Source organism: Onychostoma macrolepis, chromosome 21 (genome assembly GCF_012432095.1).
Source record: "Onychostoma macrolepis isolate SWU-2019 chromosome 21, ASM1243209v1, whole genome shotgun sequence".
NCBI lineage: Eukaryota > Metazoa > Chordata > Actinopteri > Cypriniformes > Cyprinidae > Onychostoma > Onychostoma macrolepis.
In genome coordinates this window covers 25,762,463-25,783,915 of record NC_081175.1, presented here as the reverse complement: position 1 = coordinate 25,783,915, position 21,453 = coordinate 25,762,463, and the positions used below count along the sequence as shown (strand labels likewise).

General features: G+C 35.9%; 1 protein-coding gene across 2 annotated transcripts in view; it reads left to right on the top strand.

Annotated features, from left to right (window-relative positions):
* Positions 1-7,427: 7,427 nt before the first annotated feature.
* Positions 7,428-21,453, top strand: part of shroom3 (shroom family member 3) — a 65,675-nt gene continuing 51,649 nt past the window's right edge. For both annotated transcript variants that reach the window (XM_058757707.1, XM_058757706.1), the window contains exons 1-2: positions 7,428-8,487; positions 19,363-19,517. In XM_058757707.1, coding sequence (XP_058613690.1) covers positions 8,341-8,487; positions 19,363-19,517 — 302 coding nt within the window. In that variant the 5' untranslated portion in view covers positions 7,428-8,340. The remainder of the gene's footprint in view (positions 8,488-19,362; positions 19,518-21,453) is intronic.

The following is a 21,453-nucleotide window of genomic DNA, read 5'->3' as shown; positions in this document are numbered from 1 at the left end:
GTATATGTGGTGTCATGAGTTTGCTGGAGCTCCAAAGGACTGTAAATGATTAATTTTACCACAACAAAAGGAGTAATTTAAGGTCAGAAAACTAGCAAACTCAAACAAAGGAGAGAGATAAAGAGGCTAAAAATGAAAACCAAGTTGGTTTAGACAAATATATGCCAGTCAAAGCAAATTCAATGCAGTCTGGAACTCATAAATGTCTAAACTGTTCAGTTTGGTGTTAGTAGGCTGCATTTATTTGATCAAAGATACAGTAAAAACAGTAATATTGTTAAATATTATTACCATTTGAATCAACAGTTTTCTATTTGAATATATTTGAAAATGTAATTTATTCCTTTGATGCAAAGCTGAATTTTTAGCATCATTACTCCAGTCTTCAGTGTCACATGATCCTTCAGAAATCATTCAAATATGCTGATTTGCTTCTTTAAAAAGCACTTCTTACTATTATCAATGTTTTAAACAGTTGTGCTGCTTCATATTTTGGTGGAAACCGTGATACATTTTTCTCAGGATTCTTTAAGTTCAAGCAAACAACTCAAACATCTAAACTGTCATGGAACAGTAAATACCTAATTCATCTAAACAGAGTCTTGATGAAGGCGCCAGACAGAGATAGAAAGGGGGTCATCTCTGAATATACCAGTCCTCCTCAGAGAGAACGGACTTCTGACTTTAGTCTAAAACAGGTTTAGATTTCAATGGCCCAGTTTATTCATGCAGAAGAAAATGTTTAAAACAGCCTAAAGTGGCCTTAGGTAGCAGACAAGTTTGTTTTCACTGCTCAGGCTGGTCTGCTTTGTTGGTTTTAAACGCTAAGAGACCTAAAAATGTATACCTTAAATGTAGCACAAGTCACTTCAAATAAAAGCATCTGCCAAATGCATGAACGTAAATACACAAAACAGCAAGAGCTATGATGCAAATTGTTAATTTCACAGCAAAGCATCCAAAGCTAACAGTTAACATTAGTTACATGTCTACATCTTTCAGGCAGTACTCTATGAATACAAAAAAAGTGTAGTCTACATTGACCTTTACAAAAACTGTGATACCATGGCACTGTTTGATTGCCATAGTGCTTAAAAGGCAATTTAAGGTTTTACCATTATGGAAGCATCCTAAGAAACCCTTTTCCGTGTTAAATTTTATGGTAATACCATGGTAAGAATCTGTATTCATGGAAGTAGTTTGAATTAGTTTGCATTATTCTGTTGTTCTGCAGGCAGTTCAGATGCTCCAGCATATGTTTATTTTAAAGGCGTTAAAGTGTGTGTGTCAAGCAGAAAGAGAGTTCAGTACTATTGCTTTTAATAGTTTTCTCATTTACACCCTGCAGCCTTCACTTTAGTCTGTGGGTTTCTACAACCAACAAAATTTACAGCCAGTTGACACCAGAGAAGGACTCTGACATACAGCTAAAGGGGAGTTTATGTATCATATGACAAAGTATGACATTTTAGATCTATGCAAAGGTTACAGGGTTTGTATTGCAGTGCTTGACCTCTGACCTCTCTATCCATCTCTCATAGAAGTCTCACCGAGCCCACCAAGGATGCATTTCTTTGATCAAAAATACAGTAAAATCAGTAATATTGTAAAAAAAGTTTTCCAATTTAAAATAACTGTTTACTATTTGAATATATTTTGAAATGTAATTTATTTCTGTGATGCAAAGCTGAATTTTCAGCATCATTACGCCAGTCTTCAGTGTCACATGATCCTTCAGAAGTCATTCTAATATGCTGATTTGCTGCTCAAGAAACATTTCTTATTATTATCAATATTAAAAATAGTTTTTGCTTTGTCATATCTGTGTGCAGTTTTGTCAGGATCATTTGGTTTGTTTAAAAAAAAATCTTAACATTATAAATGTCTTTTTGTCTCTTTTGATCAATTTAATACATCCTTGCAGTATCATACTGACCCCATATTTTTGAATGGTAGTGTATGACATAGTTGGATCTATCATATCATAAGCCTGGTGGTATATCAGGGTTTAAAAATCTCTCCTTGTATCCCAAAGGTCCTCATTTCTAACCCTGCTAAAGGATGATTCATGAACTGAAATGTTGCTCAGTTACCTAATCACCATTGTGTCCTTGAGCTCCAGGGAAACTGTCCCTGCAGTAAGTGCATTGGGTGTCAACGCAATGCTAAAATTGCTTAAAGGAATAGTTCACTCCAAAAAGAATCTTCTATCATTATTTAGTGACCCTCATATTGATCTAAACCAGTACATTTCATAATGCAAAATTAACCTCTTCTTCTCCGTTCTACCTCTCATTTGAGTTCATGCACATTCACATATCAAGACATCCATCACCCTCATACTCTTCCCCAATTATGAATACACACACACTCTAAAACTGATGTGCCTCCATATAGACACTCACACACTCCAGCATTACTGCTTTAATGGAAATTCGCTGCACTTGAGACTATTAATAAAACATATCTCTCTCTCATACTGCTATAGCCACATGACTGCTGTTGCCCTTCAACAGACCGTGCTATAAAAGGATAGTGTGTATGAAAGGCCAGAAAACAGAAATAGACTCCCTGGATAACAGAGCAAACCCACGGCACTGACGGCCTTTAGTGTCACACCTGCTTCAACCTGATTATACACCGCAAAACCTCTGTATTTATCTTTCATCCTGTTATTTTTCAAGTTTTCAGCCTTTGCAGTGCAGAACTTCAATGCAAAATTAAGTTTTGATAGCTTCTTTAAATATTGATGCACTAGAAGCTGGTATTCTGAAGCAATTCCAGGGAAAAAAGGAAGTGCAGCGATTTCATCATTTCTCTTTACACAGGTTCATTGACTTAGTGGCTTTCAGAAGGATCTGGGATTTTGCTGAGTGACTCATTGAACTGTCTGAGCACACTGTGATCACGTGAACAGAGAGAACTAGGTCTTAACCAAGTGGTCAATCGATAGGGCTTTATCATTGAGTGCGTTTACAACAACTAAAAATTCAGCTTATTTAATAAACCCCGAAAGCAGAAAACTATTAGATGTGGATTGATCTTGTTTTGATGTCAGAACATAAACAGTCATGCTCACAATGCATGCACACACTGAATAAACCAGTAAAAGTGTTTACATGCAGAGTGAAATTGGGGTAAAGGCCACAAATCCACATGTGCTGATCATGTTCCCTGGATTTTATTCTACCTTATTCTTTTATTTATTATTTTATTCTAGTTTGTAATAATTGCATTTATTTGATCAAAAACACAGTAAGAAATGATAATGGTTTGAAATAGTATTAAAAATAAAATAACTTTTTAATTTGAATATATTTTAGAATGTTTTGTTGTTGTAATTTATGTAACATTATTAATAATGTTTATTATCATCCATGTTGAAAACAGTTGTGTTGCTTAATATTTGTTGGAAACCATGCTACATTTTTTTCCAGGATGAATTTTTCTTTAATGAATAGAAAGTTCAAAAGAACAGCTTTCACTTCAATTTTGACTTACCCCAAACTTTTGAATGGTAGTTTTCATGGTTTCATCAAAAACATTAAGAAGCACAACTGTTTTCAACATTGATGATGATAATAATAGTAATAAGAAATGTTTCTTGTGCAGCAAATTAGCATATTAGAATGATGTCTGAAGGATCATGTGAGTGCTTTACATCACAGGAATAAATGACATTTTAAAATATATTCAAATAGAAAACAGTTATTTTAAATTGTAATAATATTTCACATTATTACTGTTTTGTACTGTATTTTTTTGTTAAATAAATGTAGCCTTATCCACTTATTTCAACTCCCTGCTGTTTGTATTACGAGTCACATACATGTACACATAAGATATGTTTATTATGGCTAAGTGTGTGTATTTGTTTGTTATACTGTTTATTGTGGCACTGAAATGCGATTCTGTCCCTAAGAAGCTTTGTACACCGATGCTATTTTATTGGCAAACTCTCAGCACCTCTCAGCATGCAAACGCGGCGCGCATGTGTTTGTGTGTGCGTTACATAAATATGCCTACAGGAAAACAAGCTGTCTGCTGTAGCCCCTCTGTTTATTATCTACACTCATAAACATTTTAATCAAATTAAACATCAAACCTGAATTTAATTATGCACTTTAAACATTTAGAAAACTTGTTTCTATTAAAATTAGACACTGTAAAGTGACCACACAGACATTTATAGGTCAGTCTAGATTCTGGAAATTAAAGCCTGTGCGCGTAGTTTGAAAATACGTTTTAGAAATGATAGTTTAGCTATATATAATATATATGGTGTGCCGTCTCATGTCGGATGCTTCAAAACTGGAATAAATTAGCGTTCTGCATGTGTGTTTAGCGCCCTCTGGCGGTCTCAATGTGTTTTAACACTGTTGTTTGTGGCAATTCAAATCTCCCCGTCCTCCAGATGAGACCAAGGTCTTAATGTACAGTCTAGGAGAATGTTTGTGTTTCAGCTTTTAGAGAACATTTTATTCGAGTACTGAACACTTTTGGGCTCTTGTCTGAATATGTGAATATTCTTTTTAAAGGAATAGTTCACCCAAATGGAACATTTGCTGAAAATGTACTCACCCTCAGGCCATCCAAGATGTAGATGAGTTTGTTTCTTCATCAGATTTGGAGAAATGTATAGCATTGCATCACTTTCTCTCCAATGGATCACCTGCAGTGAATGGGTGCCGTCAGAATGAGAGTCCAAACAGCTGATAAAAACATCACAATAATCCACAAGTAACCCACACCAGGCCATCAATTACCATCTTGAGGAGTGAAAACCTGCATGTTTGTAAGAAACAAATCCAGCAATAATGCATTTCAACTCTAGACCATTGCTTCTGCGCTTCCTCTAGTGAAAATGAAGTGTCCTCTCACATCAAAATTCACTGACATGTGTGTTTAAACCTTTTATTGACAGTTTTTCACTTGGAAACCTTGCTTGATCTGTGCATATTTCTCTCCTGCTTCAAATGAAACTACTTTTTCACTGGAGAAAGCAATATTATGCACAAAGGACTTGTTTCTTACAACCAAGCAGCATTTCGGTTCACAAAATGTTAATTGATGGACTGGAGTGGTGTGGATTATTGTGATGTTTTTATCAGCTGTTTGGACTCTCATTCTGACGGCACCCATTCACTGCAGAGCATCCATTGGTGAGTAATTAATGTAATGCTGCATTTCTCTAAATCTGTTCTCATGAAAAAAACAAACTCATCTATATCTTGGATGGCCTGAGGGTGAGTACATTTTCAGCAAATTTTCATTTTTGAGAGAACCATTTCTTTAATTAGTGCAATAAAAAGTAAAGGTTTGCTCTTGCATTATATATTTATTAGTTTTCTAAAGAAAATAAACAAAATGGAAATCCTATTTAATTTAATTTAGGAATTAATTAAGCATTTGCTTTACATAAACTCTCACAAAATGCAGTTATGTGAAAATATAACATGCCTTTAGGTTATATAGGCTGTCAAAACACTTTCACTACTCCTGAAACTCTACGACAAAAGAAAAAGCTGTGGTGAAAGAGAAGATGATGATTCCTTAAGAAGATGGCTACTTGAATGTATTACAGAACAGAACGGTATTATTTTATGAATAGACCACTAAAAACTGAAAGGTTTTATACAAGTTACTACTGCAAAAATCTCTTATGAGCATTTCATCCATTTATGTGAAAGTGATATGTGTGCCGGCGCTGAAGAACATACAAAGGAGTTCTGTAAGTTGGGGTTTTTTTTTTTTCCTGTTGTTTGTTTGTTTCTGCGAGTTAGATCAGGAAATGACCTCATAGGTATGATGTCATTGGTAAACATGTTCAGATGTGTCTTGAGGCTGCTGAGCGCAGTGGCCACACCTGTTACACTACGCCGCAGGTGTGCTATTGTAATGATGAAAGGTACCTTTGGAGTGTTCAATGACCATAAAAGAGGTACAGGAAAATGTTTTACCAAGAAACCAACACAGAAACAGGTTCTTTCTAACTACAAAATTTGTTTTTTTAGGAAGTAAAAAAAAAAAGAATTCTTTTCACAATGAGGTGTAGGCCTACTAATCAACTATACCTCTTCTTAATCTGGTCAAAAATATTTTTGAAATTAAGGATCATATGCGGCCAATAAAGGGAGTCAGACCCTACCCCAAAAACAAAACTGAGCATGCTTTTCTATGATGAATACGTGGAGTAATCAAATTTCAGTAATACTGTAAGGAGGCCAAAATAAAGTATGGGTAAAGCTTGCCCCGCGGGAGTGTTATTTCATTTACAACAGAGGTCAGGTCTTGCAGCAGCTGCTGGTAGAGACAAGTGAAAACAGGTTAAGGTGATGATTAACAGGTCAGGGTTGGCCAGAATTAATATAAATGACATATTTACCATGGTTCTCCAGCTGTTTCTACTTTACAATGTCGACATCATTTTTAATAAAATTGTCAGTATATCAATTTGAAAATCTAAATCCATTTTAATAAAGATGAATTAAATAAAACTCATGTATCCTCAACTTTTAAACTACATTTTTACATTTGCAGATGCTTTTGCTCTAACACCCCAAAATGTGGGCAAACGTTAGACATCTGTTTTATATTTAAAGCAAACTGATTCACTGTGGATCATCAGTCAACTTTAAACAACACAAGAGCATGGACACACAACTTCGCTGTCACAGGTTTAGACCCTTTGCATTGTGCAAAGTTTTATTTATATAGCCTACATTTTAAATGCGCAGCAAATGATTTCAGACATTATGCTAAAGTCTGCCAGAACCAAAGAACCGTTCTCAAAACCTAGAAGAAAATTGGCATTTCTGAGCCAGTTTTTAAAATAACATTTCAATTTATGATTCAAAAATATGCATAAAAAATTACAGTCATATTTCAGGGATTGTGCAGAGTGGTTATAGAACAAAACATAGTATTTTGACTAATGTTAAACACAGGACTTATTTGAAGAATTAATGGAAAACTGCTATTCTAAAAAGGTATTGAAAATACCCATGGGACGCCTACAAAATGACGCCACGATTAAACCAATCCGTGCAACCACACGCTCTTTCTTCAAAGCCCCGCCCACAAAAGCCTTGTCAGAAAACCTCATGTCAGCAAACCTGAACGCGCAAAATGATTGACAGGTAGAGGGCGTTCGTGATTGGGTAAAAAAAAGAGGGCGGCTCACTGTGATTGTGACTCGAGTTTGCAGTATACGAAGTTTATGACTGTCAAAGAAACAGAGACGTTTATTACAGTAATATCTGTTCGATAACATAGGCGATTTATGATTGGTAGCTTATTCAATACAAATCGCTTACTGAACAGTTCTGTGACAGTAGATATGTTTAACCTAAATAACCGAGATTATCTGAGGCGATAAAACTTGATATCCACTCCCTTAAGGGTAAGGATTAACTCAAATGTATTCATGAGTGTTACTGTATTTTGCTACACCTAAGCACCATGAGAGAAAGGAAAGCAGAGCGCGTGCAAAATATGCTACTTCGAAATATGAATTGGATGACTTGACCAGACTTGTTATAAGAGTCTGTTTGTATGGTTTCCCAGCATGATGTAGGAGGACAAGGTGGTGATTTGACTACATTATGTCAGCCAGTTTCGGTCACAGGCACCATAGTACGTGATTTTGGGAGCTGTTGTATTATTTCACTGTGGCAGAGCGGTTTGCACGGTTCGCGCATGCGCGTCACCATTCCGATGAACTGGAGTTTGGTGGGTGGGGGGGTCGACCACAGACTCCCTCATCCATGGCTGCGGAGAGTTTCAGCGCATCAACAAGAAAAGAAAACTTGAAAACCATGTATTTTAAAAGCTGAAACGCGGGTTCGCACTGATTCGATGATTTTGGAAGCACGCGCAGGAACTTTTTCCTTCCTGACAGGAATCTGCGCGCCCGCCGCTCGGTCTTTCTGCGGACGCAGTGAAATGAATCAAATTCTATTGTGATGTAAAAATGAAGTCGGAAGCGAGCAAGGGCTGACAAACGGAGTTTAAAAGTGAGACCACTGCCCGGAAAAGTGGTACAAGATATCAGATTTGACTGCTTATTTGCAAATGCAAATTTTTTTTGAAAGGTTGGAAAAGTTGTGGTGTTGTTCCTTCAATCTGACTGGCAGGTAGGGATGTAAGGTAGGTGCTAGAAACAAGAATCGGGATTGTTGCATTACCCTGGGATCCCGAATGAAGTAATTCGAGGAAATGACCCATCATATCATTAAAGTTTTGACTGAGAAGAAACATCCTTGGACGGAGATTATTGGTTGACTGAGTAACTAAAGTTAAGGGACGACTTCGTCCATTCTTTCCCACAACATTCCAGCGATGGATAATAGTTTTCCAGGCAGCAACAGTGCCGTGATCCAAAGGGGAAAGTTGGTGTTCGTCGAGGCTCAGTTGCAGGGTGGAGCGCCCTGGGGTTTCACGCTCAAAGGTGGGCTTGAGCACGACGAGCCGTTAATCATATCGAAGGTAAAGTATCACCTTTCTCACCTGTCTTTCAGATGATAAATGTCTGTGTGTCTGTCACCTGAATATAACAGCTTCAGCTCTCAAAGGGTCAGAATGTGTCAGTCAGCATGTTATTCTATACACCAGAGAGAAACATAATGAGGGATCCATGCTTTGTGGCTGGAAGTGAAATGGAAATTGTGAATGTAAGATGCCAGAGAGTTTGTGATGCATGTATTTGAACACTTGAGTCACACTTAAAATGTTTGAAATGTCATTGCATTAGATAACAATATGTCAAACCAAGTGGCAACTTGCACACTTTTCAAGCAAAACGTTTCACATAAAGAACGTTTATTCACTATTACAGTTTAAAATGAAGATAAACAGTATTTTACCACTTTATGGTAGTTAAATGTTAGTGGGATGTGTCTATAGATGTGGTTAATGTGATGACTACACCTGTGGTTATGATTATTTTGGCGTGGACACCTGTGATCTTATTGGTCACTGTGATGTTCCTGGTCAACAACAGGTTTATCAAACGATCATAGTCCTATACTTAACCCCAACCATTAACTACTTCTAAACCAGAGGGAAATGATAGGTTGCTGTGTACAAGTCACTTAACCTAGACCTCACTGAACTCTGGCCCTTTCCCAGTCGTTCTGATTGTTTAATGTTGATCCACGACGATGTTCTAATTGGCAAAATCATGGTTGCTGAACTTCTTGCATCCTCTAAAATCATTTTGGTAAAAGTCATTGTAAAAATAGCTCTGAAAAGTGACTTTCGTTAGTTCTGAGAAAATATATCCTGTTTGCAGATGCTGCCTAGTTTGATACTGCATTTCAAAAGCAATGGCATTCTGATATTTCAAGTGTCCAAATACGTTTTGGGGCCACTGTGTTTTTTACATGTGTAAAGTTAATATTATATATTCAAATAATGCATTCATTGAAATATATCTCATGTTATGGATTTCACGCATGAAGATTACTTAAGGTGCAGTGCATACCCTAGGGTCCGTATGTCACACACACTTCTTAATGAGAGGGAGCGTCCTTCAGGCATCTAGACCATAATTGCTGAGTACAGGGTCAGACTCTTGGTGTGGCATCCAGACCAGCGTGAGTAACAGATTTTGACCTGCTACATTCATAAAACAGTTTCACATGCTCCTGTTGAATTCACCCACACGGCTGGAGCCCGAGCATAGAAAATAATAGGCATCAGAATTCTTGAATCCATTGTAGTTAGATGCTTTGGTGGCCATTTGGGTGAATTTTAGAGTTAAACTGCATTGATTCTTAAATGGGAATTTATTCTTTCTTGGTATATTTGGAATAATTATTTTTTTGTATCAACATAAGTTTAATTTAGGCTTTTAGATTTTGAATTTAAATTTTAAAAAAATTTAAAAATTCTGCCAATGTAGATGGTGATTCTGCCAATGAAGGTGGTCAATGCACCAATATTGTTACAGTTCTCAGGTTGGTTTTTAAAGTGTTGCTAGGCTTTTCTGGGTGGTTGCTAGGTTCTAGGTAAAGTGGTCACATTTACTTCTATTCAGCAATTTTTCATTGGCGAAATCCAGTCATTTTAATAGGAATCCACACAATTGCAAATTATATGCAAGATTTCTCTACAGGCTCAAATTGGTCATGTGTATTTGCCACGTTGACAAATAGAAATCTGCTTAGTTTGAAAGTGATTTTTATGTGGGCTGTCCTTACATCGCTACACTGTTGACAATAGACAATGGGCTTTTTTGACAAGATTTTGTCAGAAGTTTGGTAATGTGACCTAGAAGTCTCTATGATATGCTCATCACTAGATAGCATGGGTCCCTCTTTAAATATGTGTTTATGAGATAGTTTCCACCTGTTACATTGTCTGATGAATTGAAGATTTGATGAAAATTTGAAGTATCATTCAAGTTTGTGTCAAAAGCAGGGTGGTTACTTGTATACTTCAAGTCACTAACCCTAAGTATTAGCAGTAGTTATAGTGATGATTTTCTTCCAAGTGGATCATTAGGTCATTTTTTTTTATGGAAAATTAATTTGAGATTCCAGACCCATGTACTTTTTTCCTTGGAAACAGGAAACATAACTCATTTCCTTCCCAGCAAGGAAGAAAACCAACAGAAGCAATAAGCTTATCTAGTCACATTATTTAACTTATTACAAATAAGCAGCTGTAATAAAGTTTGCAAGTTTCTAATGGTAAGAGGCATTCTAAAGAAAATCTGGTGCTTGGTGACGAATTTTGAACTTCTGTCATATTGATCAGAATGGATTCATGTATTCAGGTCTGAAGTGTCAGTCCTGACTGCAAACTGGTGGTTAATCCCTGATCTTGTGATCAGAATGACCTCTTTTGCACTGTAGTGGATCAGTACTGATCAGTCATGTCGGCTAATCAGTGCACTGCAAGTCAGGGAGACACATGGGAATGAAATGAAAACATCCCAGAGAGTGAAACGCCTTAGGCCTCACAGGAATATTCCTACTTTATTCTCTTTTACTTCATATATGACATAAATGTATGGATATTCTGTCATATTTGACCCAGAGGAGGTAGAGTTTTATCTTTGAAGAATAATGGAGACTAATTGCTGGCATCGCAGGGGTTAAACACATTTCCCTTGAGATTGAAAAGAGTTTTATCACTCTTCTGCTGTGCCTGTGTTTGTGAGTGTGTATGTGTGAGTTTTAGCTGTACAAGAGATTACGAACCCTTGAATCACGCCAGTCCAAAGTCAGCACGCAGCAGGATGTCTGTGGTAGACGGCCAATGATCAATGATTGGAAACTACACTTGTTTTCTGGGAAGGAAAAAAGAATATAATTAGACTCGACATGAACTTCAGCAGGTGCTTACAATCCTGAAATTGAACAAAAATCCCTGAAATGGTTTTGTGACTAATCCTGGAAGATCTCATGTAGGAATATTAATTTCCCCAGACTCAACTTTCTTGGGGTTTTAATTGTGTAATTTATCCCATTTCTGTAGTCATGAGCTTTAGTGTGGTTTTCGTGGACTCAAGAATGATTGTTTTTGGCAAAAACCCAACATTTAGACTCTGTAGTCTTCTTAAGTTGCTACCTCGTTCTTTGGAAATTGATATTCTAAGTTCTTCAGATCAGTGTTTGGGTTTCTAGATTTTTTGAAAATCTGTGGCGCTTAAAAGTTCCACCAAAGCAGTATAAAACCATTTTTTAAGAGTATATACCTGTATTTTATTGGTTAAATGAACATTAAAAATTTTAGATTTACAACTTGATGATATAAAAAAGTTCATTTGATTTAAAATGCTTGACTGTATTTGTTTGGAGGTGTGTTTTTAAACATTGAGTAATTTCCTGGGGTTTTAATTACATAATTTATCCCATTTCTACAGTCATGAGATTAAGTGTGGTTTGCATGGTCTCAATAATGATTGTTTTTGGGAAACCCCCACCCCCCACCCAACTTTTAGACTCTGTAGTCTTCTTAAGTTGCTTCCTTGTTCTTTGGAGATTGATATTAAAGGTTCTTCAGATCAGTGTTTTGGTTTTGGTGAATCGGTACATAGGCTACATGAAACTAGAGAATTCGAGAATAAAAATCTTTGTGGAGATCAAAGTACTACCAAAAAACAACGTAAACCACTTTTTAAGAGTGTATACCTTTGTTTTATTGGTTAAGCGAACCTTGTTTCAAATTTTAGATTTACAACTTGATATGAAAGGTTAATTTGATTAAAATGCATGGCTCTATTTGTTTGAAATGTTTGTTTTTTTTCTAAAGAGGGAGTAATTCTTGGATGGAAACAGGCAAAAGCAGAGGAGATCCCCGTCCTGCCTTATTTGGTTCTCTGGATTTCTGGTCTTGAGTAATGTCCTCTGCTGCCCGACTCCAATCTCTCTAGCCTCTCAGAAAAACAACACAAAATATCCAGATAGTTTGTGGATTTGTTGCTGCCATGACAATGGGATCCCATAGCCTGCGCTCTCCTGCATTTGTATATACAGTACCTGTTATGTTCAACTGCATAAACAGGAATTGATTACAATGATGTTTTCTGCTTGGAAACAGATGTTTCCAAAACATGAGGATCTGTGCACCGTACACCCACCGTCCGACCCTAAAAGCGTAATTTGGGACTGTATACCACAGCAAATTTAGTCTATCCTGAAATCAAAGATCACGTAATTCCCATCCAGACTGAATAAAACCTTTGGCTGCACCAAAGTTTACATTGTATTCGTCCTAAATAGCATGTAAGATTAGGGTTAAGTAGTCCAAAGTCACGGTACATTGAAGACAGTATGTCAAAGGTACTACATACTGTTTCTGTTGTATTTTTGAAGTATGCATTTGTGTGAATATTTAGTGATAGACTGAAATAGTGGCTGAGGTTTGTCTACTTTGAGATTATCGGCATGTTTATTTAAATAAGACTGAATTAAAAGAGAAGTAATAATGAATTGTATCTTGATGCATATGCAAAAAGTGCAATCTATCTTGTTAATACACAATAATTTTTCATTACATAATGAAAAGTACTCTACCAATCAAAAGTTTTAGATTTTATTTTGTTTGTTTTTGAAAGTCTCTTCTATTCACCAAGGCTGCATTTATTTGATAAAAAAAAATATAGTAAAAACAGTAATATTGTGAAATACTTTTGCCATTTAAAATAATTTTTATTTTAATAAAATATCATTTATTTCTGTGATGCAAAGCTGAATTTTCAGAATCATTACTCCAGTCTTCAGTGTCACATGATTCTTCAGAAATCATTCTAATATGCTGATTCTTGATTCTTAAGAAATTTTCTTATTATTATCAGTGTCGCTGCTTCATATTTTTGTAAAAATCATGATACATTTATCTTTTCAGGATTCTTATAGAAAGAATAGAAAGTCCAAAAGAGCATCCTTTATTAATGCATCCTTGCTGAATAAAAGTATTATTTATTAACCCACAACTTTTTAACCGTAGTGTACTTTAACATCACCTGCAAAGAACATACTTACTACATGTAGAATTAGTATTTGATTTGGAACGCAGCCTTATTTTTAAGTTTTAGTCAGAATGAAGCAATCTGTACTTGTCTCAACAGGAGACGTACTTCATCTCCCTGTAGTTTGTCCCGTGAGCGTGAGCTAACATACTGCTGCGGTTTTGGTCTGATGTAGTTCTTTTGTGCAGTAATGTGTGTTGCGCTGAATAGCGTGCTTTCTGTTGCGTGCTGTAGAGCAGTGTCTTGTTTTCAATGGTGAGTAGTGTGTTGTGTGTCATAGTGAGCTGTGAAGTGTGTTGTGCTGAATAGTGAGCAGGACGCAAACAACAGCCGTGGCCCTTCACTCCCCCTTTAAGAGCTTGTCACCATTACCACGGCAACAATACGGCCCCGGAGCGCGGTTAAGACGCCCGGACGAAACCAGAGATAAGGAGGAAGGATGAAGAGGAGCTATAGGCCTTGAGAGCTGCTCTTATCTGGGGAGTGAGACAGGAGTAATACAGAGGGACAGTGACGGACGAAAGGGTGAGAGGGAGAGATAGAGCGAAGTCTCGGGGCTTATGGGTGGTGTAAATGTCACCGATGGGTTTCTTTCAGCGCCTCACACTCAGATCTGCTCTTGAGAGAGATGGGAGTGTGTGTGTGTATGTGTGGCAGTGTCAACACCACCAATTCGCATGCTATCTGTCCTAAATACTATGCAAGATTAAAATCGTAAGTGCATTGATTTTTTTTTTCATGCTTTTTAGAATAATATGGAAGACATTTGTGATACTCTTTGTATTTTTACTTGTAGAAAATGGGTTCAGTAGGTTCAGTGTATGAACCTAAAAGTTAATTATGAATTTTATACAAATGCAGTTAGATATGTGGTAATATGTTCATGCAAATGCAAACAATATGTATAGTAACAGTACAAGGGGTCAGTGATCTCATGATGCAATTGTATCGACAATTTTTTTTTTTTTTTTTTTTAAAGTTTCACTGAGGCTGCATTTATTTGCTAAAAAAATACAGTAATATTTTGAAATATTATTACCTTTTAAAATAACACACTTCTGTGTGAATATATTTTAAAATGTAATTTATTCCTGTGATCAAAGCTGAATTTTCAGCATCATTACTCAAGTCTTCAGTGTCACATAATCCTTCAAAAATCATTCTAATATGCTGATTTGCTGCTCAAGAAACATTTCACCAATGTTTCATTCATCACCAATGTGGAAAACGGTTAATATTTGCTTAATGTGTAATGTTTTTTGTGAAAACAGTGATGCATTTCTTTAGAAAGTTCAAAAGAACAGCATTTATTTGAAATTATAAATGTCTTTACTGATACTTTTGATGAATTTTACACTTGCTTACTCAGTGAAAGTGTTCAGTTCTTTAGAGAAAAGAAAAAAAGCTTTTCAACAGTAGTGTACCAGCTAAGTACATACTTACAAATACATAGTAATAAGTAGTATGTAATTTGGTATACAGCCTTAATTTTGTCTGAAATCTGATACTTAAGTTTTTGATAAATGTTTTCAAGGATAGTTCACCCAAAAATGAAAATTATGAAAATCAAAAATGAGAGTGGGGTTCCAGCAGATGACTTAGGACATAGGCATAGCGTAAGCGCAGAGGAGAGGAGAGAGCAAAACAAAACACCGCAATGAATTAGAAGTACAAAACGAAAAATGTCGGAGGATTTCGATATAAGCCAAGAGGAGACTTGTTTGCCCTTTGCTGTAAACAAAACTTGGTTCTCACGAGACTATCATATTCACACCATCCGCTGGAACGCCACTTTCTCATGTACGCGCATACGACAGTTTACAGAAGCTAGAGATTACGGCTTATAAAGTTTTAAATATGGATATTTTTCTTACACAAATGTACTGCTTTGCTTCAGAAGGTCTTTATTAACCCCCTGGAGCCATGAGGAGTACTTTTTATGATGGATGGATGCACTTAAAGGGTTACTCCACCCCAAAATGAACATTTTGTCATTAATCACTTACCCCCATGTCGTTCCAAACCCGTAAAAGCTTCGTTCGTCTTCGGAACACAATTTAAGATATTGTGGATGAAAACCAGGAGGCTTGTGACTGTCCCATTGACTGCCAAGTAATTTACAATGTCAAGGCCCAGAAAAGTATGAAAGACATCGTCACAATAGTCCATCTGCCATCAGTGGTTCAACTGTAACATTATGAAGCTACGAGAATACTTTTTGTACGCAAAGAAAACAAAAATAATGACTTTATTCAACAATTCAACATACTTTTCTGGGCTTTGACAGTGTTGTTTACTTGGCAGTCAATAGGACAGTCACAAGCCTCCCGGTTTTCATCCACAATATCTTAAATTGTGTTCCGAAGACGAACAAAGCTTTTACGGGTTTGGAACGACATGGGGGTAAGTGATTAATGACAAAATGTTCATTTTGGGGTGGAGTAACCCTTTAATTGTGCTTCAAAATCTTGACCACCATTCACTGCTATTAATAAAGGACATTTTTAATATAACTCCGATTGTATTCGAAAGAAAGTCATATACACCTTGGATGGCTTGAGAGTGAGTAAATAATGGGGTAATTTTAATTTTTGTGTGAACTATCCCTTTTGATAAATAGAAAGTTCAAAAAAGCATTTTGTAGCATTATGAATGCCTTTTTCCATTCTTGCTGAATAAATGTACTTCTTTTGAACAGTAGCATAAGATAATGTATTTTATTTATATATTTAAAAAAACAGCTCCACTCGCTGCACTGTAGTTGAACTACAATACTACTACTACAGGTAGCTTGTATCTATGTCAAACTAGCTTCCCAAACCCTGATATTTACTGCATACTGCAAAAACAGCATGAATAATGTGCCACTCAGAATAATATGCAGCGGTTTTATCTTTTTCCAAACATCTCTTCTCTCTCTGACCCCCCACACTGTCCATACCCCTTCATCTTCTCCTTGAGAGCAGGCAAATACAGGGCAGGATAAAGCCCAGGCCTCTGGCAGAGACCCAACAGAGAGAGCGGAATGTCAGCGGCGGAATTCGCAAGAGCCTGGAAAACAACAAAAGAAGAGAGATGATCAAAAAAACCCTACATAGCAATTCCAACCGTACTTTATGTAGTCCTGAATACTGATTCAGCCTCTTCTGTGGAGCTGCTCTTTTATTCGTCCGTTTCAGAATGCGCCGTGTTGTTTACAGTGTGGCGGCAATAGAAGACGAGCTAAGAGCGACCTGAACCCCAGGAAGTCGGGGGTTAAAATAAGGTTAAGAGAATTAGACGCTTTGTTCAGTTACATATTAATGGATTCATTGTCACTGGCTTGGCAGCACATCCACAATTAAACACTCCTATTGACGGCCCTGAGGCCGAGTGTTAAGTAAATCTCCACTAGCCGTCTTTTCTTTGAGACACCCGGCTTTACGCTCAATAACCGGTGAAAGAGAAGACATGCTTGCTCGTACGATTATTCTGAATATGGCGTGATTTGAAAGCCGCGAGGAAGTGGCTCATGGCAGGCTTTTGAGAGTGAGCGTCGTCAGGAAAGAGCCAGACGAAAGACAGGTTTTAACAGGAAACGACAGACAATTGGGGACCATTTCCAAATGCGCGTCTTTAGAAGGAGAATGAAATGCTAGTTTGTTCTGCATGTTATCTTGAAAGGGCTTCCTGAAGGACTTATTTTGTTTGGCACTGATTGGTCTGCTGTTAAGGAATGCTAACAATAAACCAGAGGTCGAATCTTATTCTCTGGTAGAAATCACTTGGGTGTCCACCTGTGTGTTTTAGTTTTATTGGTTGTTAATCATTTAGCAGGCTCTTTTTTTATCCAACGTCAATTACAACGGCTTATGGTTGTTTGGAAAGCTGAAATATAATATGGCGATATCCAACAGGTCATGTGTCTAGGCTAAGTTTGCATGGTCAGTGCCAAAAGTTCAGTGATACTTTAGTATAATTTATGTACCATTACAGTATAATATTTTGAATTAGCTTTTGTTTTTAGATTTTTAATTTTTATTTATTTTAATTTTTTAATATTTATATTTAGCTTTATTTTAATTTTAGCAATTTTAGTACTTCAACTTGAACTCATTTTAAGCTTTTTAATTTTAGTAATTATTATTAAATATAATAATTTTTATTAATTAATATTTAGTAATAATTATTATTTTATTTTAGTTTTAGTATTTTTGCTATGTGCTTTTGTCAATTTTATTAGTTTATTTCTATATAGCTTTAAATTGTTTTAATTTTATTTTTAGTAATTTTAGTCAGTTTTATTTTATTTCAGTAGTTTTCGAGTTTAAATTTCTATTATTATTATTATTATTATTATTAATAATATTTTATTCTCAGAACTAAAGCAAAAAGCTAATGACTCACAGTTTGTGGTTTGCTTTATGCAGACTAATTGTTTTGACTACTACTGCATGTATTTTGTTTCTAACTAGTGCTAACAAAGATGATATGAGTATGATATGTAGTTAGTTTCTACATCATTTTTGGTCCTGGAACGCATTTATCATTTATATACTACTAGCATTTGTTAATATTATTTGTTTTTACATTTTCAGTTTTCATTTTAGTTTTTTTTTTGTTTGTTTTTTGGCAATTTCGTGCCATTTCAGCAGTTTTTCTTTTCTTTCTTTTTTTTTTACTTTAGTATTTTGGTATTTTGCTTTTGTCATTTTATTACTTTTTTAAACTTTATTTTTATCTTAAATTTAGGTTTTATTGTGATTTTGTGTTTTTTTGTTTGTTTGTTAGTTTTTTGTTTTTGCTTTATCTTATTTTTAGTATAAATAGTTTTTTGTGCTTTTGTCATTTTTTTGTTAGTTTTTAAAATAATTTTTAATTTAGCTTTATTTTTTTATTTCAGTTTTAATTTTAGTACTTCAACTCAATTTTATTTCAGTTAGTTGTCAGGGCAATATTTCTATTTTGTTTGTTTAACTTTTTTTCATTTTAGGTTTTTCATCTAATATATTTATGTAGTTTTATTTCAATTAATGAATTTCTTTTTAATATTTTAGTTAAAAATAACTAAACCGGACAGGAACCATTTGTTGTTCCAGAACCATCAAAAAATTTCCATTGAGACATTCAAGCTAAGGTAAAAATAGCACTAAATTTATCTAAATATATTTACAAAGAAATTCCAATGAGTGCTATTTCTAGAAACTCTATTTAAACTTCTTTGACGCAAATCACAAGATCACACAAATGCAGACCATTCCTCTGCATTGTTATTGTCACATATACATAAACACATCGGTTTCCAGGGGGAATATTTTACCATCATCACACCACGGGACTTTTCTTTAGCAAATTGGAGATCCGTCGTCAAAACAATTACGCCTGAAACACCCAGTGCCTGCTTTCAAGAGTTCAAGAAAAGAGTGCATTAACCGATCTTATCAAACCAATTCTGTCTTTCTTTGTCCACAGTGAGATGCTACTAGGTATTTACAGAGGTTTCTTTGTGTCTGCAATATCTAAACATTACATTTCCTGCGCGTGAATAATGCCCTGTGCTCTGTGTATTGTTTAGGAGCTGTAAGAGAGTGAATGGGGTCCTCTCAGGTGCACAATGACATTATGTTGTCTGGATGCTGCTGAGCTTTCTGTAACGTGGGACTCCATCCTCCGTCCGACCCGGACAAGAGATTGTGTGACCAAAATATTAGTGTCTAGAGACTCTGCGAATGTGTAGGCGTAAAGGTCCAAAGAAAACATTCTTTGAATTCTGGGCGGGTTTTACTGGGGGCTCTGAGCATCCATGTGGTTTTAATTTAGTTCGTGGAGCCCTCGTAGCCTCTATCTGTTACCGCACAGAGCGCTCACGGTCTGTTTGTGTGTGTTTTCTTAACGTCCCGCAGGTAGAGGAGGGCGGGAAGGCATCTCAGTTGCAGCACCCCCTGCAGGCCGGAGACGAGGTGGTCGTCATTAATGAGGTGGAGTTGAGCGGATGGAGGCAGGAGGCCATATCTCTTGTTAAAGGATCATACAAAACGCTGCGGCTCACTGTGCGAAGGTAAGACCAAAAGCAGTCCGCTTCTGTCCCATAATACTCTGGGGCTGTTATTTGTTTTGTTTTTTTATACACTACTGTTCATTTTGGGGTCAGTAAGATTTTTGAAAGAAGTCTCTTTTGCTCACCAAGGCTGCATTTTTATTTTTATTTTTTTGAGCAAAGATACTGTAAAAACTGTGAAATATTATTACAGTTTATAATAAGTGTTTTCTATTTGTATATATTGTATAATGTAATTTATTCCTATGATGCAAAGCTGAATTTTCAGCATCATTACGCCAGTCTTCAGTCACATGATCCTTCAGAAATAATTTGCTGCTTAGGAAACATTTCTTATTATTGTCAGTGTTAAAAAAAAGTTGTGCTGCTTCATAGTTTTGTGGAACCAGATACTTATAGGATTTTTTATTTATTCATTTATTTTAATTTAAAAAAGGGATTCAAAAGAACACCATTTATCTGAAATGTCTTTACTGTCACTTTTGATCAATTGAATGTGTCCTTGCTGAATAAAAGTATTCATTTCTTTAATAAATCTTTCTGACCTATGGCAAGATTGTTTCTTGTCCATTTAGGTCATTTAAAATAGTTTATTGACAGCATAGCAGAGCTGTAGATCCTGAAATAGCTTTTTTGGTTGATCATTTCCAAATGCTCTTTGTTAGAGTCTTTCCTCTTTCTTCTCACTCATACTTGTTGAGCAGTGGTGTATTAAACAAATATTTCATGCTCAAAAATCTGATTGGTTGATGTTTGAACATAACATTTAGAAGAACATCAGCTGAATTCTGTGTTAATTTGGTACTACTAACCATACAGTTTACATTAACTAGATTTCAACATTTTCTGATGGCGCTTACCAATGCAAAATCCTGTGCAACAATGCTAAGATGAAGTGGGTGATTGCAGTAGTTATACACAGTGGTTTTTAAACACATTTCTGTGCATTTTCCTGGCATTGTGTTTTGCAACTATTTATAGAACTTTTATTGCATTTCTGTTGCAATAGAAACACCTCTACAGTATTCAGTCAGTAAAATTGTTCAAAGAATCCTGAAAAAATATACCAATTTCCACAAAAATATGAATCTCCGCAATGGTTTTCAACATTGATGATAATCAGAAATGTTTTCTGAGCAGCAAATCAGCATATTAGAGTGATTCCTGAAGGATCATGTGACACTGAAGACTGGAGTAATGATGGTGAAAATTCAGCTTTGCATCACAGGTATTAATTACATTTCATAATATCTTTAAATAGAAAACAGTTCTTTTAAATTCTAATAATATTTCAGATATTTCATATAATATTTTTATAATATTTCATTTTTGGTCAAATAAATGCAGCCTTGGTGAGCAGAAGAGACTCTTTGAAAAACATTAAACTCCAAACTTCCAAACTTTTGACTGGTAGTGTATATATGTCTATACACTATATATAATTCCTTTTAGTAGCGTTTTTTGATGCTGATGCTTAGCCATGATCATGACGATGTGATTAAGGATAAGAAATGCAAACATAGGTCTGTTAGATCTGAGTAATTCTCGCTTTATCTCAGCTTTATCAATCAGTCCTTTTTGCTTGGTTTGTTTAGTTTGCATGTGGTCATGCTTTTCTGTACTGGTCCTGCAAAAACTAGCCTGGCACTGCCATTATCAACATGACTGCAGCAGGGTGGATGTGTTTAACACCACTAAAAATAGAAAACACTTTCCTTCTGATAAAGACACACATACGGGTCTGATGCTGTCTCACTGTTTGCTGCCATTAGATTCCTGGCCTGTTAACCCATTAACAGCTTAAATTTTGTTTTGAGAGCACACGTGAGCGATGCTGGATACACGATACGGGCCTGAGGCACAGGTGAAACTGGCAGGTGTGGAGCGTTGCCATGGTGACAGGTGGATGTGTATGGCAAGGCCTCTAGGGGGCGGG